Source organism: Taurulus bubalis (genome assembly GCF_910589615.1).
Source record: "Taurulus bubalis genome assembly, chromosome: 2".
NCBI lineage: Eukaryota > Metazoa > Chordata > Actinopteri > Perciformes > Cottidae > Taurulus > Taurulus bubalis.
The window spans coordinates 36,779,173-36,796,215 of NC_136590.1; the positions used below are offsets into that span (position 1 = coordinate 36,779,173).

Below are 17,043 nucleotides of genomic sequence, written 5' to 3' on the forward strand. Positions count from 1 at the left end.
CGTGAGCGTGTGTGTGCCTCACCTGACAGGTCGACCGGCGCAGCTTGGGGCAGAAATGTTCCTTTCACTGAAAGGTGAAATATGTCACTAGGGAATTTGTGATAGTAATATAATGATGAGGTGGAATTTAAACATTAAGATTTTTATGCCATATTAAATTGCCTGCATAATCATATCAATAGCTTTAGATTGTGATTGTCTTCATCAGAATCCTTTATTGCAAGACATGTTCCTCTGGGTGAAGGCTGATCAGATGGGCCGGGATCTGAATCATTGTCTCAAACAGATTGCAGATTAAGACGCCAGAATGTGTAGCTGTGAGCAACACCTGACAGATCCTGCAGGGTTGGAATTTAAATTAGCAAGAACACCTGCAACAGTGGTTGAACAAAAAGTAATGTTGACTGTTATAAGAGTTGAAGAATGTAAAAATGTCAAGTGATCTTTTTTTTTGTTCAGCTAAATCCACCAATCTGAGATACTCTGTAATAATGATCTGTGCTCAGGCTATATCAGTATGTATTGTGCCGCCAGTAGCTTTGCAAGCATATTGGCACAATTTAAGGAATTCAAAGTTTAACAGTGTGGATCATAGAAGTGACTCTTGCCAATGTCAATGCTGATTTGAATGTGGAAGTGCAGTCATACTTTACTTTAGTGCAACGGATTGCAGAATAGGCTGTTGTCACGACAGGAAGTGTGCAGATGCCGTCAAAATAGGTGACCTCTCCACAATAGGAAGCGTGCTCATTGCCAAGAAATAGACAGAGGTGTGGGTTTGATTTCTTCTTAAAACAGTCAGTGTCACGTGTGGATGTGAAATGTTGTTTACTTTGCTGTAGTCTTAAAGCTTTATTTGATTCATAGCACATCCATCAAAAGTCAGTTTTGGTTCAGCTCTCTTTGATCTCTAGTCTGCTTTTTGTGCCTGAATGAGATCCATTAACACGCAGCCCAAATTAAATGTTCAATGACGTCATTGTGCAGATGTTTATTGTGGGGAATTGCTAGTAATAGTCTGTATACCAGCAGAGCAGTTTGGTGTTGGAGTACCCTCTGCTCATGTTTTCAAACATGTTTGATTGAGTTTTGATTATTAATTCATTCAGTGATCCATAGAACTACTTAAAACTGATGAAAACACATGAAAGAAATATCTGATCATCTTACACTTAGAAAAAAGTGCTTACTATTAGTTTATAAGTAAGTGATGATAATCAGCACAGGAAAAGCTCAGGTGTAACCAGTAACATGAAGGATGGCTCCATTCAGTGTACCAGTATGAATCTGCATTTATTTTCATCACAAATTAAATGTTTTAGCTTTTCTCTGTTTTTATCATTGTAAGTATGTTTGGGTTTTGGAACAGATAAATTGAAAAAAACTAAACATTTTTATAGATTACTCAATTGTCAAAATAAGGATTGGTTTGAGTTCAGGCCAGCATGCAGAACAACAGGGCTCTGAGGTGGGTTCCTCCAAATGTAATGCAGCAACTCATTACTTTACTTACACCTGTGCTTTTTCCTGTTATGCCATGTCAGAATATCTGCCATGAAGTCAATAACATCCTAATGTCCAACCCAGTCATGTTTTAACCTCTAATCTTGAATCGTATAATTGTTGTTCGTTACCTCACTTACACACAAAGCATCTGTTACAATCTGTTGCTTCCATGTTTAATAAACTAATCTCCTCACTAGTGGTAAATCTCAGAGGAAAAAAACATGTTTTATGGCGCAAAATGTCTGTAAATATATGATTTGATGTTGTTGTTTTTAAAGAAAGAGCGGTCTGTTAATCTTCAGCGTGTTTATTCTATTTTTCAATCAATAAGTGGGATAGAAGAAGTAGAGTGGCTGAACTACTTATGGAGGATAGGTACGAGGTAAAACAGTAAAAAACTTCTGTACACATACTTTCATGTCAAGAAACATCACAGTACATGATTCAACATATAAAAAGGCAAACTGAGATTTACAATGTGTTGTGTCTATATACTGTTGGTACAACAGAGCTTTGAACATGAACCATCATTTACAAAATATGTACAATTTGTTTTCCTTTTCCATTTAAAAACTCACTATAAACAATGTTTTTTAATACTGTGCATGAAAAAAGAAAATTTAACTAAACGTCAGAGTCCATGTCGCTGTCTCCCCCTATAGATCTGAATTCTTCACTCTCCTCGTCTTCACTGAGCTGGGCCTTGGAGAGAACAGCTGGGCCTCTCCTCCGTGCTTCATCTTCCTCATCTTCTTCCTCTTCTTCGCTGATGGCATAGTCTTCTCCGTTTCCCATGCTAATGGGCTGCAACTGAGACCGGGTCTCTGTCTCCTCATAGCTACCGTAACTGAGACAAAAGAGAAGAAAGTCAAACAGGAAGACCAGATGTGTTTTAAAATATAAAAACAAACCCTGTTTTTCAAGCGGTGGAGTCTGAGATTTACACGCTGGATTCAAAATGACCCACCTACACATTTGGGATTCATAGGAAACAATAATTGCAATCTGGCCTCATGGTTTGTGTTTTTATTTCATTGATGCAGCCTCACTGTTTACTGTTCACGCTCTTACCGTCGTGTTGAGGCTCCATGAAGCTACCGTTAAAACAATCTGAGGATTTCCTCCTGCTGCGGCAACACATTAAATACAATCAACTGATGAAACATGGGGTGCAAAAATTAGCATGTCCCATGGTTCCATCACAGCTGATTGCAGCTGGAGCCGTTAAATAACCGTAACTACTGCAGGGTCATTTGTTCCGGGTATAAATGCCGATTGTAATCTCTCCCACTGAAGACAAAAGCCAGATGTTAGTGGATGTTAATAAGTGTGAGCATTATTGTTGTACCTGACGTTGCTGTCTTCCATGTGAGGCTCATCAGGCCCCTCCGCTTCATATGACATCATGCTCTCCTCTTGCTCCATGCCCATGCGGGCCGTCTCTTGCACTCTCAGTGGAGGTGCAGGTCGTACATCCAGTTCTCTTTCAGAGTCGCTCCCACTCTCCGACAGGTGTATGGCTGGAGGGAACAATAACGAACCCGGACAGATGTAACACACACAACCAGATTTACACATTTTACAATGTTTTTGCCACCAGGTGAATGTTTGCAGGTGGACTTACCGGAGAAAGGGTTGTCGCCCTCCTCTTCACTTGCGTCATCCTCTCCGTCAGACATGAGCAGGTCCTGGTACAGGACGCTGGCTTGGGCTGGGCGGTTAGATATGCCGTCCTCTTCCTCTTCTTCCTCCTCGTGGTCGTGCATCCGTCTGCGAGGCGGCAGCAACATGTCCTCATCATCATCATCGTCATCCTCTAGGTCTCCATCAGCATCCTCTGCCTAAAAAGACAGGACAGACAAATGTGTCATAGATAAATTAGTAAGAAGTACACAGATACATACAATTAAAAATAAAGAACAATAAAAGAAGTGTACAATCAGATAGTAGAAGAGAATGTTTGGAAAGATAAAAAGGTGTGGAAAGAAATAGATTGTTACAACTGTTTCTTCTAAAACAGTGGGAGAATTAAATAAATACACAATTGATTAAAAGAATACCCCACTCCAACGCAACCAGGCCATCCAACTAAAATTATGAAAGCAGGAGAATCCTAAGTATATACTTCAAGTTTGTAAAATAATTTTTTGGTCACACAATGGGTTGACCTGAAATTGGTCATGCCTTTGTGTTGGCTAGTTGGTATGTTTTTATTTGTGCATAAATGCACAGCCGCAGCGACCTCATATAAACTAATAATCTTTTCATAAATCTGTCTTTCTTACAGGAGCAGGAGTTTTGGGTTTGCCATCATCATCCTCCTCCTCCTCAAAGCCTTCAATGTCCACATCTGACTCTTCCTCCCCGGGTCTTCTGCCGTGACGACCCTGAGGGGCAGTATGATAAAAGTCTGACATCTCTTGCCAAAAGATGGAGCCAAGAAGCAAAATAACTACGCTCACTTTATGCTGTCATGTAATCTGTGATGTCCTGGTGTGAGGAATAACTTTAACTTGAGTAGGTACAACAGAAGCCTGTAATCTAGCTGGGTCCCCTGAGGGTAGTTTGAGGAGAGGTGGCATGTGGTTGCGAGCCTTATTTCTGTCTCTCTCCGTACCTGCCCCCCTCTCTTCCCTGGAGCAACCACTAGAGGTCCCTCAGAGAAAAGGCTGCTGGTCTCTCTGGGCAGACTCCCTGAGGCCCCGCTGTCAAACAGATCAGCCGGCTGGCCAACGCCACACAGTGTGGCACACACAAAGGGAGAGACAGGACAAGACGGCAGGAACGGAGGAGAAAAACAGGGTGGGAGAAAAGAGACACTACGGTGAAGAAACTAGATTATAAAGATGAAACGTGAAAGTCTGGAAAGAAGAGTTAGTGCAGAGAACGAGTGAAGAAATACAAGGGCTAGGAGAACTACAAGGCGTGGAAAGGAGAATACGGCACGAAGAAAAGTTTGGACTACCTGAAGTGGCACTTTATACATAGCTGGAGGCCTTAAGTCTTTTGTCGATGCAACAAGACACCCAGGAAACCACCATTTACCAGCTATTGAAACAAAACTGAGCCCCAGCTGCTCTCCTACCTGTGGTGTGTATGGCCCAGGAGTCATTGGGTCCAGACACTCCAAGTCTGCTGCATCCAGAGCTGCCTCTTTAGCAGTAGAGATGTCCTTCTCTAACTGGGTCAAGTGCTCATCATACTGGAGGCAGAAAAAGAGGCAAATAATATAGTTTTACAGCAATTCAATAAAAGATGGTCAGTATTAAAAATGTTTTCAAGTACAACACTACCATGCTACACTATGCCAATATTTAACACAATTGTACTATTTTCTACAATAATAGGGTGTTTGTGAATAAACAGGAGGATAAACTATTCATTAGATGGAGAAGGTTTATTATAAATCTAAATAAAGAAAATCCTTTGACATCATTTCATTGCTTTGCAGTTGTTCTGACAATATGGTAACTCACTGCATAGATACTCACTGATGTGACCCTCCCCCTGCCTTTTAAAAAGGGTAAAGTAAAAGGCAAAGACTCAACATACCTCGGCCAAGGTTTGCTTGCACACATTGACAATATCCAGGGCCGTCTTGGTGTAAGGACTTTCTGGGCCTGTGGAGGACACGGAGACATGTGTGTAATGGTGCTTCAATCAACACGTTAACCAAACTAGCAACAAACCTCGAAGGTCACATTAACAGCGGCGTTAACACAATTACCATTGTACTTGATGCTGTTGGCGTGGATGTAACTGACGTCTGTCAGGAACACATCTCGGTTCTGGTATTTGTGTTTGGAGATGTACTGTTGAACAATGAAATAAAAACACTCAAAAGAGGCTCGGTTTCTGTGAAGTTATTTTGTATTGCTGATATTCAAAATATAAAAATGAGTATAGTTTGTATGACTCACCTTTCGAATGCCCTCAAGATCCATGGGGCATGCAATCACCTTATAATAATCAGGCACAAACTTTTTGTTGACAGGATGGTGAAACGGCCATGACTATTGTGAAGGGAAGAGTTAAGGGATGAGATCATTATATTTTTCTGCATGTGAACTGATCAGTGCTCTCATATTGATGAGGGCAAGAAAATGATAAGTGGGTGTGACTCACGTCGGGAACCACCATCATTTTCTGGGTCACAATGTTGTCGAGGATGAAGGAGAAGGCCACCTGATCATCATCATCCAGCAAGGGGTTGATGGCTTTCTCTAGCCGCACCAGCCTGTCTTCCTTCTGTGCGCACACACACACACACACACACACACACACACACACACACACACACACAGGTTAATGAGAAAATTGGCAAAAGGGTAGGAAGATGATTAAACAACATATTTACATCAACACTCACCTCTTTCAGTTTAGCATCACACAGGTCCAGCATGGACTGCGCTACCTGTGTTATTGGATGTTTTGCCCCTGGTGCGACAAAAACAGAGACCCGCCTTATAACACTTTGATGTGGATATCAATTGAAAGTGTAACTGAAACCAGAGTAAGACTAAAGTCTGTTTTCAAGAGAGGAGGTTAAACACGTTCTTAGAATTTACCATTGTAGGTGGCGCTGTTTTTGACGATAACTTCCACTGCTTCACGGAACTCGTCCCTCGATGGGTACAGTCGCTTACGTACGTTCTCCCTCAGCGTCTGCAGGTCCATGGGCCGAGTGATGATCTTATAGTAGTCCTTCACAACCTTGGCATTCACTGGTGTGTGGAATGGATATGTCTGCATAGAAGAGGCAGAATAAGTATAAAAAAATAATAATAAAAAAAAGGGACAGTACAGCACTAAAGAAGTTGACCAGAAACAATTAAATTGTTCAGGAGGATGCCTGCAGATCTTACGTTGGGGTGATCCCGCATGTCATTGATGATGCTCTCTAGCACGGAGGACAAGGTCACCATGGGGTCAGTGCGCCTGCGGTGGATGGCCTTGTGTGGTTTCTGTGAACGTTGCAAAACAAAAACAGTGTGAAAGATCAGCTAAAGGGACTCTCAGTTCAAAATGTTTTAAGACAAGCTGTGGAACATTACATACATTGAGGTAGTCGCAGTGCACAGCGTTGCCTACGCGTCTCTTCTTCTTTGGTGGAAGCTGTTGCTTGGGGAACTTGAGCACTAAAGATTTTCTGCGCACCTCATCAGCACTGCATGAGAAAAGAAATGTTAGGAAGAGGCTACAGACCATTCATTTATCAAGACGTTCTCTTTCTGCACAAAATATTGCGCTAATTAAAAACTGGAAGAATTTTGCAGCACATGCATAAATGAGCTGCAATTCTTTTCAGTGCTATGAGAGTGGAGACGATGACAACTAATTACCTCTCAATGAGCTGTTTGCCCAGCACAATCTTGGTGCCCTCCACCTTGATCAGTTCCTCGTTGTCGTTGTGGATGACGGTCTTTTCCAGCTCCTCCTCCTGTTCCTCTGTCATAGCAACTGGGTTAGAAGGTGGGGCGTTGGTCTGATAGTACAGCGGGCAGAACTTGTTGGTTCTCATGTGTCCAATGGCTCCACACGCGCCGCACTTTAACTAGGAAAAAGAGGAACACATTAAGGAACACGACAAATGATCAGCCTGTGTTATACGATAGTAATACTGAAAGAACAATGAACAAATATACACATTATCTACACCAATGGAGCGCCACTGTTTTGCATTTAGCTGGTGAGGAAAAGTAAAGTAAAAGAGAGTGATCGGTGATCTTACCTTTACTTTGAGGTCTGGTCTCTCCTTCACCTTCTTGGCTTTTTTCTCTGGGGGTCCCTTGATCTTATCTTTCTCTTGGTTTCTCTTGAGCCTCCTCAGCTGCTCCTGAATACGCCGGCGCTCCTTCCTCATCTCTTCTCTGTGCTGCTCATCGAAGAGGGCAAACTTTTTTCTGCAACCACAAAGATACACAATCCTGGCTGTTTAACATTCGCTGGTTCAGTTGTGATGATTGCAGTGGGCTACTTGAGTGTAATTTATACGATATAAGCTCTTAGGCTTTCCCCTTAATGAGCTCCATTCATCTCCACTATGGAACATACGGCAACATTAGCCTGACATACTGGTTAACTGTATGATTTGATATAAATATAGGACATAATGAAAATGTATGCTTTCAAATGTATACTACATACAATTGAAAGCATACATTTTACAGCGGCATCAAAGCTAATTTGTATACAAATTATGAAAATGTTGTTCAAAGTGGCAGAGCTATCATGTGCAACAATTATTATTGAATCCTTGTTTTATTAATTACACACTGCTCAATAAAGAGCGGACTTTTCAAAATAGTTTCTTGACCTACAACATCAGCATAACACCAAGCTAATCAGATGTGAATAATTGTAGCCTGGTTATTAAGCATAATTGGTTACTCCCAAGGATCAAATACAAACTAAGATGTGAAAAAACACAATTTGATGAGTGAGACCCACATGAAATCCTCATCCTTGGTGGATCTGATCCTGGTGTAGGCATCAATGACGGAAGCCTTGCGTACTGTCTCACATCGGACATATTCCTTGCCGTCCTCATCCCTGAAGGTGCGATAGATCTTGAGACGGCGCCCAGAGGCCGCTGAGTTTAGGCTGGTGACGGAGGACGTGTCATCGTCCTTGTGGGAGCCGGTGGATAAGGAGCTGGCTGTAAAGTGAAGGGAAGTCAAGCTTACAGTTAGAGACACAGATATGTTTCAACCTTACACTGCTAATGCAGATTCAGTGCACCATAACGATATCTGATGTTCAGAAACATAAGACTCACACAAGCCTTTGCGCCCCTTGCGCTTATGGTCACGATCGCTCTCCTCGCCCATCAGCATCCTGTGCAGCTCTTTCCTCTCCTGCTCCTCCCTCTCTCGGGAAAGCTGGGAGCTGGTCTTCTTGTTCTGCAGCATGTTCTCAATGTTCTTTCCCATCTCCTCAAAGTCACTGTCCTCCGCTGAGCTGCTGTCTGTGTCAGTGGAGAGCACCTCTGTCGACTCCAACACTCTGTGATGAGGGTGCAACAAGGAAAAGGACTCACGGTGTGCTCAGACAGAATCCTGAATTATGCATTTTACCCTGGATAAGAGTCTCACTTGTTCTGCAGGTCAAAGATCCTCTGGCACTCTTCCTTGTAGCGCTCCTGGTGTTCCGCAACGGAGAACCGAGAGCCTCTGGCAAACTTGCTCATGGGTCCCTCGCCCGAACGCGCCTGCTCCGTGGACATGGTTCTCACCACGTCAATCACCTCCCAACGTGAGAGCTTCTTGATCTAACACACATACAGACATGACTTTAACATGTTTGAAAGATAAGCTGAAAAAAGACACACCCGAGGAGAGTTTTTGGAGGTTTCCAGTGAGAGTGAATAACAGATAAGAGCATTGACAACTTAAGTTATCCAGTGGTGTGGTAAACAAAATGGTTATTGTAGAGATCCTCCGATTAGGGGACGATCTCTTTAACCACTAGGCTTTCCTGCATCAGTTGCATGTTGAATGTTGCATGTTGCATATAACTACGGTCTTACCTCTTCCTCTGGAACACCAAACTTCCGCAGCAGCTGCTTGGCATTCTTCAGGGAGAGTCTCCTCAGGTCAGCATCTGTCCCCGTCACTGTCTTCTTGGCCGGCTGTGGCTCTTTGTCATCCTGAAGAAACAGGACAGCACAGGATCAAAGTTTTCACCCTCTATATTTACACAATACAGAACATGGGGTGGCAAATACTTTGCTTTCGATAGTCAGACCTTCTGTTGCGTGGGCTTGTTGGGCACTTTGACGTAGGAGAAACCCTCTCCACAGCCTGTTGGATCAGCCACGCCTGTAACCTCCAACAGGCATTTTCCTTTCATGGCAGAAATGAAGGCTCTTGTTGTGTTCCAAGGAGCTGTCCGCACCTAAGACGTGTTACACAGGATAAGCGTGGTGTAAATCTGAAAAGTCTTTCGTTTTCTCCATTCATACGCACTTAACTTGATTATGAGCAGGCACATACCTCATCGTCAATCTTCATTTGAAAGTCCTCTTCGTTCTCCTCCTCTGGAGCAAAGAAGGACTTCTCACCATACCCAGCATCCTAAAGGGGTCAAATGCTTGTAGTGAAGCGATGCCACAACACTCACTTGTTCGAAAGGGATAGAATGGATGTTTTGAAGTGGGGTTGTATGTGCTACTTATCCACAGTCAGTGTATTGCCAACAGCAGATGGCCGTGTGCACGACCCCGGTTTGAAAAAGCCGACAGAAATACCAGCTCGGAATAAAAGCAATGTACTGCTGTGGACGGAGGCAGCAGCAAACCGCGTTTTAGCAACTGAAAACTTGAACATGTACGCTACATTTAGAATAAGTTGTTTATCTTTTAGAGGATTCACCAAAGTCACAATAACACAAACAAACAATCGCGGCAGCGGTAGCTTCGGAGAGAGCGGCTTTAGTTTTCTGTCGGAAAAGGCTGTCTGACGGAGATAGAAAAACATGAAAATATTTAAACAGTGTCTGCTTAAAAATAAATTGAAGTGATTTTTTTCTTTACCAGTGGTCACGGTATTCTGCTGCTCCGTGCCGGTAATGCTGTCTGTTTTTTCCAACCTGGGGGCTGACTGACAAACATCTACTGCTGACAACCATCTACTGTAGCTAATATACTAACTATGCATAACTACCTGACAACACTACTTCTAATAAGCCAAACTATTCCTTTAACCATCTGAAGTTATTTATACTGTTACCTTGAGTCTCTGCTCTGCCACCAGCATGCTATAGTAAGCGCAGCACTGCTCTGGAGACACCATGGCCCTGATCTCCTCCTCTGTGGGTAATCTGAAGTCAGGCTTCAGCACCCACCAGTTAGAGTCCATACCTGGCATGAGGGCAAGACACTGTTGGACATTTTCTTGAACACAGTAGGCAGTATGATAAGCAAAACACATGTCCATGTCAGAGTTTCCATTACAGGTATGTGTAGTGATGGCGAGATGAAGCTTTCTGAAGCATTGAAGCTTTCCATCCAATTGGTTCGCTCATGTCCCGACGCTTCACGGAGCTTCATTTGCTCTACTGCGCCACCAAGTGGACAATACATGTAAAACAAGCAGAGTGATCATAACGACACCATGACTTTGGTGTGTGAAGCTTTAAATTGAATAAATTATGTTTGTGACGCCAATACATCAATTATTAACTTATTAATATTGTGTCTATCTTAATGATATAATGGCGGGGTCAAAATCAAAACTCGAAACCAATTGGGAGAGGGTTGTGATGTGACTGTGGGTCAGTTGTTAGAATATCCGACTTTCAGTCAGAGGATCGGTGTTTCGAGCCTCAGCTCCGCTAGTCCATGTTGATGTGTCCAATTTTTTAAGTAAAAATAAGAACTTTTCCACAGTGCTGGGCTTTTTGAGACTATTTCGCCTGCTTTATAAAATACCCTTTCACAGTCACACATGAAGCTGGGTACAGAGAGGAAGAGGGAAATCCATTGAGTTTCGCTGCCCCTTATATTTCAAATCGCACGGCAAACCCACGAACCATTGTCTGAATCAGTCACGTGGTACGGCCGGCTCGCGAGGCTTCGAACGTCACCACATACGTCATCGACACAAGCCTCGATACGCGCTTCACCAAAATCTACCTGGATTACTCGACACGCGCATCGAAGCCTCGACACGAAAGGACACATCACTAGGTATGTGTATGTTAGAAATAGTAGAAAACCATGACTTGCTGATTGTAAATGCTAAGCGTTTGTACCCTGTGTCCTTATACTTTCCTTAACTACATTTTACCTCCAGAGTACAATCCATAGTTGGTGTAAAAAGCTCTTTTCCTGCCCAAATTCCTGTCTGTCAATTCAAGGCACACACACACGCCTGAGCTCATGCACAGTACATCTGCATAACCTCAACATTGCCCTGACATAACACACCAGGTCAGCCCAACGAATAACAATGATCACTGAATGGTGGGTGTACGCCCTGTAATGAACGAGCTTGGTCTACCTGTACGTTTGAAGTCTGCACAGAGTTTTAGTCGTTTCCTGATGCTGCTCTCAGAGTGTGAGGGAAAAGCTTTCTTTATATCCTCCATGCGGATTCTCCGGGGCCGGTCCTTGCTCTTCCAGAACAAGCGGTAAATGAACACCTACAGAATACAGATGTGACAGTTCAGCATTTGCAACAAAAGCAGCAGCTCACGTTTCTGGGAGAGTTCAAGCAAGTAAATATACCTGTAGGAAGTCTCTGATGTGAGTATTGGCTCTTTTGGAGTTGGGCCCAGGAACCTCAAACAAGGGGCACTGCTGACCAACTACGAACATGTCCACTATCTCTCTAATGTAGTAGCCGTGTCGAGTTCGTAGAACCAAGAAATCAGTCTCCGGCATCTTGTGCATGTAGATTGGAGCGCGGAAGAGGTTGTTTTCAAATGCCTACAAGAAAAAGACACACCATCATATAGTTTCGCTTGATAACAGATCAGTGATGCCTCATATATTTACTTCATCTGAATACAGAATATTTGACTGAGGAGGTGCTGACCGGGAGCAGCTGTCCAGGATGAAGAGAACCCAGGAAAGGGGACGTGTGGCAGTATACGGTCTCTCCATATTTACAGTCTGGTGCTCCAGGATCCTTTCCAGGTTTCTGAAGAACAAGGGAACAACGTCAGAATGTATTTTAACAACTACTATTCAACAAAGTAGAAAATATGGAGTCCGCCATTATCATTCAGATGAATTTGATTTTCTGAAATTAACACCATAATGAAATACCAAACAATTCTGCAAATTGAAATGACTATGACAATCAAAATTACATCTACGTGTATACATGAAAAAATGAAAAGCTACGAGTGGAAAGCAAAGGCTAGACTCACCCTTTTGTAGTAGTTTTTGATCTTAGTGGCCAAGCCAACTTGCATGATGAGAGGGGCGTATTCTTCACTGTACTCTGCCAGGATCAGATCTCCATCTTTACCCGTCAAGTCCTGTGGGGTTCGCATGAAGAACATGTCTCCTCCTCCTGATGCCTGCCGCTCCTGCTCTCGCATCTATACAAAAGAATATCAACATATGCACTCAATAATTCACTCATGTACAAATTGCAAAACACAAAAAGGTTATGTGAATGTTCATCGAGTGGTAGTGCTCGTTTTGAACAGGGCTCCACCTTGGCCTTCTTCTTGATGTGTTTGAGCAGTGGCTGGACAGCATGGGGACCTGGCTGAGCCAAAGCTCCAAATGAATACTTCTTCAGGGTCGGTCGATGGAACTGGCGCAATTTCATGGGCCCCATGTGAGTGGGGTAGAAGGGCTGCCTCAGCTCCAGTGCCGGGATGGAGTGCTGTTAAAGACACAAGACGTACTTCATCAAATTATAAAATGTCTACATTTCAGCTGTTTTGACCTTATTTCACAGGTTGTGAGTCTACTTTATATGATTCTGTCACCATATTCAGTATGAAATGTCATTTAAAACATATCCATGCTGCTCATGTCTAGTAGGCTGGATCTGTATTTTTGTGTGCTACTGCTTACCTGAATGATGTTGCCACCGAATGTGCCCCTCAGGCCCTGCTGTTTAGGATAGTAGAACTCATCATTGGAGAGGTTCCAGGGGTCTTTCATTTCAGGCTGCGACATGTTCTGAGTTGAGAGAAACCACATTGTCCACTCAACGTAACGTCCTTTAAACCTTTTCTATTTCCTTTTTAACTGAAATGTTAGAACACCATCATCATTTCAACCTTAATTATGTAGCCTTGATCGTCCTTATTTTACCATATTTTCCATTTTCTGTTTCAAATGACTCACATCTCCACTCCAGAAGCAGACCATGTAATCTTTCAGGCCATATCATAAAATGTGTGCCTTTGCCGGCCCTGAAGAGGCAGCTTACCTGCTGTGGCTCATCTTTTATCACCCCAGTCTTCCCCAGCAGGATGCGGCTCTTTTTGATTGCCGTTTCCTTCTTATTCTCTTTTGATGGGGAGTGGGAAGTCATCTCCTCCTTTTCATTCGGGATTTCTACAAGAGACAGCAGTTTGTCACAATAAGCAGACTATCGGCCTCAGTGCACCAACAACATTGTACACTGGTTTACAGGATTTACTGACAAACTAATGTTAGATGCTCTGCTAAGATGAAATAAATTACAGTCACATACATGTATGAAACATGTAGGCATATAACAGAGTGTAGTCCTTGTTATTGGGATTATTTAGCTTTAAAAAACATCCCCCCCACAAGAACATTTAGAAACTTCAGAAAGGTCATACTGTATATTTTACATCAGGATGTTAATTTTGGCAAAAGACAAAAAGGCCTAATCCAATGGGAATTCTGAATTTACCTAGGATGATATTTTCATCATTGGGATCCAGTGTAAGAACAGGTGGCATGAGCATGCGATCCATCTCCTGGTCATCCCAGATAATGTTATCTTCCCAGCGTCCATACACTAACTCCTCGCTGTCAATTGGGAAAATGGAGAACCAAGGAGAGTCTTCTTCGTGAAAGGCTACGAAGGAACAAGAACAAATGAAGACAATAAAGAAAATGATTGGGCAGCCAGAGATAAAAAAAAAAGGTCTGAGGAATCTATTATTTGTATTGTGACCTAAAATTAACTCACATTGATTATCATGGATGTTTTTTTCCCGCTTAGAGCCAGAGATTGAAGAAACTTTGGGCATGGGTGGAGGCGGAGGTGGCACCAACAGAGAATTACTTCTTGTGAGACCTGTAAAATTAAATAAATGATATTTCTTTTACACACATTAAATATTACAGCCTTGGTGTTTCACGGCTATAGTGTCTATAGTATGCAGTTTGCGTCACACAACAAAAAAAATGGCAAGAGTTACTTTAAGTTATTTTATTTCCCCCCCCGGCATCTTACCCTGCTGTGCGTTGTAAGCATTGGCATTGCGGGTCATGCTCGAGGGCAGCCATCCTGCTAGGCTGGCTCGCTGAGTCTTTGTGCCTTTGTGTTTTATGTCCTCTCCATTCCAGATAATATCGTCCTCCCATTTTAGCTGAGTGACCATCAGGAAGAGCTCATTCTCAAGTGCTGATCGTTCCTTATCTCCTTCATCACTGTCATCGTTGTCGTCGTTGCTGCTCCGCTTCAGAAACTAGAAATATATTAAACATGATTTAAGTCACGCAATCAGAATCATTTTCATGTTAAGGCTACAGATAGCTACTGCCTACCTCATGAGCAGTATTTCTTATTTCTTCAAGCGTGTCCTGCTGCTGAGGCTCACTGGTCTGCTCTTCTTTCAGCTTGAAGCCGTAGTTGAAGTTGCTTCCATCCTCGGAGACGCCGAGCATGTCGTACCAGAGCTGGGCGGGACCATATCTCCATTCTGCTACTTTAGGTCGAGACTCTGCCTCCTTGTCCCCATCGCCACAGGTTTGCGAGAACTTGGATTCGACTGGAGCCATCATAGTTATCTATGCGCGGTCAGAGAAAAGCATGTTCGGTGCTGGATACAATGACAAGTTGCCAGGGTACTACCAGCTGACATTAGTGCATACAATACCCTGCAACCCTGGAAGATTTACCTCATCATCAGAGAGACACTGCTCTGGAGGAGGAGCGGCTGCATACTCATAAAGCCATCCAGACTTCTTCTCCAGGCTTTGCTCTGTCGGCTCTCCTTCTGGAGGAGGTGTCCCAGGCTGATGGTCACGGTGCTTCCGCTTCTTCTTTCTGCGGGCACTCCTCCAAACTGATGGCATGTTCTTTCCAGGACCGAACAGCCGTAAGAATCTAAGCACCTGATAGTACATCCGACAGACAGCGGTTGTTAGGGCACTACTTGATTTTAAAATGATGACGATTGTAAAATAAACATTTTGGATGGCTGTAAAGACACCTTACCCTTCCAGGCCTGAACTCCGGGAAGAGCTCTGTAACACCTGGCAGTGCTTTGGCAGCATCTTTCTGCATGATCCCAGCAAGAGGGAGGGTGAGCATATCTGGGGGGCCTGGCTGGCAGGGACGGTCAGTTTCTGACTCTGAGTCTGAGGAGCTGCTGAATTCGACCTTGTCCGCCAGAGAGGATGGTGCAATGATGGAGGGCAGGATGATGCCATCACCCTCTTCCCCAACTGTGAGGAGAGATAGTGGCAGGTCACAGCAGCATCAGAGACAATCAAACTTAATTTGAGATAAAACCACATTTTAACCTAATCTGAAATGCTATTGAGTTTACTATATGATCAATTGCAGTATATTATCTTCAGACAACCTAACTACCTAACTAACTAACTAACTAACATCCACCCTGATAAAATACCCTGAGCAAATTCACTTCCTTACAGACTCCAGAGTTGCACAATCATTATAAATCAACATGTCCTTACCATTGGTGCTCTGAGAGGAGGAGGGTTCCTCTTTCTTAGCAGCTATAAGAAGACTTGGTGGTGGCGGAGGAGGCATAAGCTTTGAATCAATATCCTCGCAGTCAGCATCATAGTCATCATCATCATCTAAGGCTAAAGAATTAGAAAATGTTGAAAAAACATTTATCATTTCACAGTCCAACAACACTTTGAAATCCTTTGGAGGGTTGAATGAAAATTATGCTGGAAATAAATAATAAATAAGGGAAAGAGGTGTTTTAAAAAAAATAGAATAGAAATAGAAAATACTTCTATTTATAAAGATGAAATCAATTTTAAACATCTTCAGTAAAGAAATAAAAAACAAAGTTAGACTCGTAATTTGTACTTGAGTCTAACAACAATCCAACACTAATATGACTAAGGCGCTGTTGATTGATCACCTGTATTCCTGTTTGGCTGCAAAGACCCCATGGCCTGACGATACTTCTTTGTTTCATCCTCAGCAACTTCAGTGATGTCAGAATAATCAACTGCATCTTCCGTACTTTTTACCCAACCTAGAAGAGGAGACATTTTCAAAATGTCAGTGCATCCTGTTACTGCCTAAATTAATAATAAAATGTTCATTTTTATAGTTAAACCAACCTTCTTCGTCCACACTAGCAGTCACTCTGTTTTCCTCTTGGTCATCCTCCTCATTGGCCGTGATCTCTGTAATAAGTGAGCCCAGGCCGAGTGTACCCAAACCAGCCAAATGCTTTTTGGACTCCTGGGTGAGGAGAAACCGCAGAAACACAACAGAAAGTTGCAATAAGCAGTAAAACACACACAACAACTAAGATCTCAAAGTTAAAATGATATAAGCATGAGGATACTACGTAAAGTATACTCCTAAAATGTAATGAAATAGAAGATCATCTTTGAAACACCCACATTGTCCAGAACGCTGTCATCCTCCAGCTGTCCATCTTCGTTGATGTTTCCAAAGAGGAAGCCAGTCAGAGAGAAAGGGCGATCTTGGTCCTCGTCACTGTCTGAGTCCGACATACTAAATGGAGAACATTTACAGCGACTTGCAACTTTGGTGTAGATCATTCACAGTAGCTTCCATTTAACTTAATGCAAGAGAGATGAATCTCTTTTGACATCCAGTTGTAAACATGTAACGCTTCAAACTGTGCCGT

General features: G+C 42.9%; 1 protein-coding gene across 1 annotated transcript; it reads right to left on the reverse strand.

The window, feature by feature from the left end:
- Positions 1 to 1,808: 1,808 nt before the first annotated feature.
- On the reverse strand, positions 1,809 to 16,906 carry taf1 (TAF1 RNA polymerase II, TATA box binding protein (TBP)-associated factor; the record flags this gene model as incomplete). Its single annotated transcript, XM_079214374.1, has 38 exons — positions 1,809 to 2,353; positions 2,855 to 3,026; positions 3,131 to 3,347; positions 3,792 to 3,893; positions 4,592 to 4,708; positions 5,059 to 5,126; positions 5,234 to 5,318; positions 5,427 to 5,519; positions 5,632 to 5,754; positions 5,876 to 5,943; positions 6,075 to 6,252; positions 6,372 to 6,470; positions 6,565 to 6,673; positions 6,849 to 7,060; positions 7,244 to 7,409; positions 7,957 to 8,164; positions 8,318 to 8,511; positions 8,601 to 8,776; positions 9,035 to 9,154; positions 9,253 to 9,402; positions 9,501 to 9,581; positions 10,236 to 10,366; positions 11,508 to 11,649; positions 11,735 to 11,935; positions 12,045 to 12,149; positions 12,382 to 12,555; positions 12,675 to 12,848; positions 13,043 to 13,150; positions 13,404 to 13,531; positions 13,857 to 14,024; positions 14,406 to 14,576; positions 14,713 to 14,962; positions 15,074 to 15,289; positions 15,393 to 15,622; positions 15,878 to 16,009; positions 16,300 to 16,416; positions 16,505 to 16,628; positions 16,793 to 16,906. 38 exons carry the CDS (start codon positions 16,904 to 16,906, stop codon positions 2,131 to 2,133), a joined length of 5,646 nt encoding a protein of 1,881 aa, XP_079070500.1. The 3' UTR covers positions 1,809 to 2,130.
- Between the last annotated feature and the right edge of the window lie 137 nt (positions 16,907 to 17,043).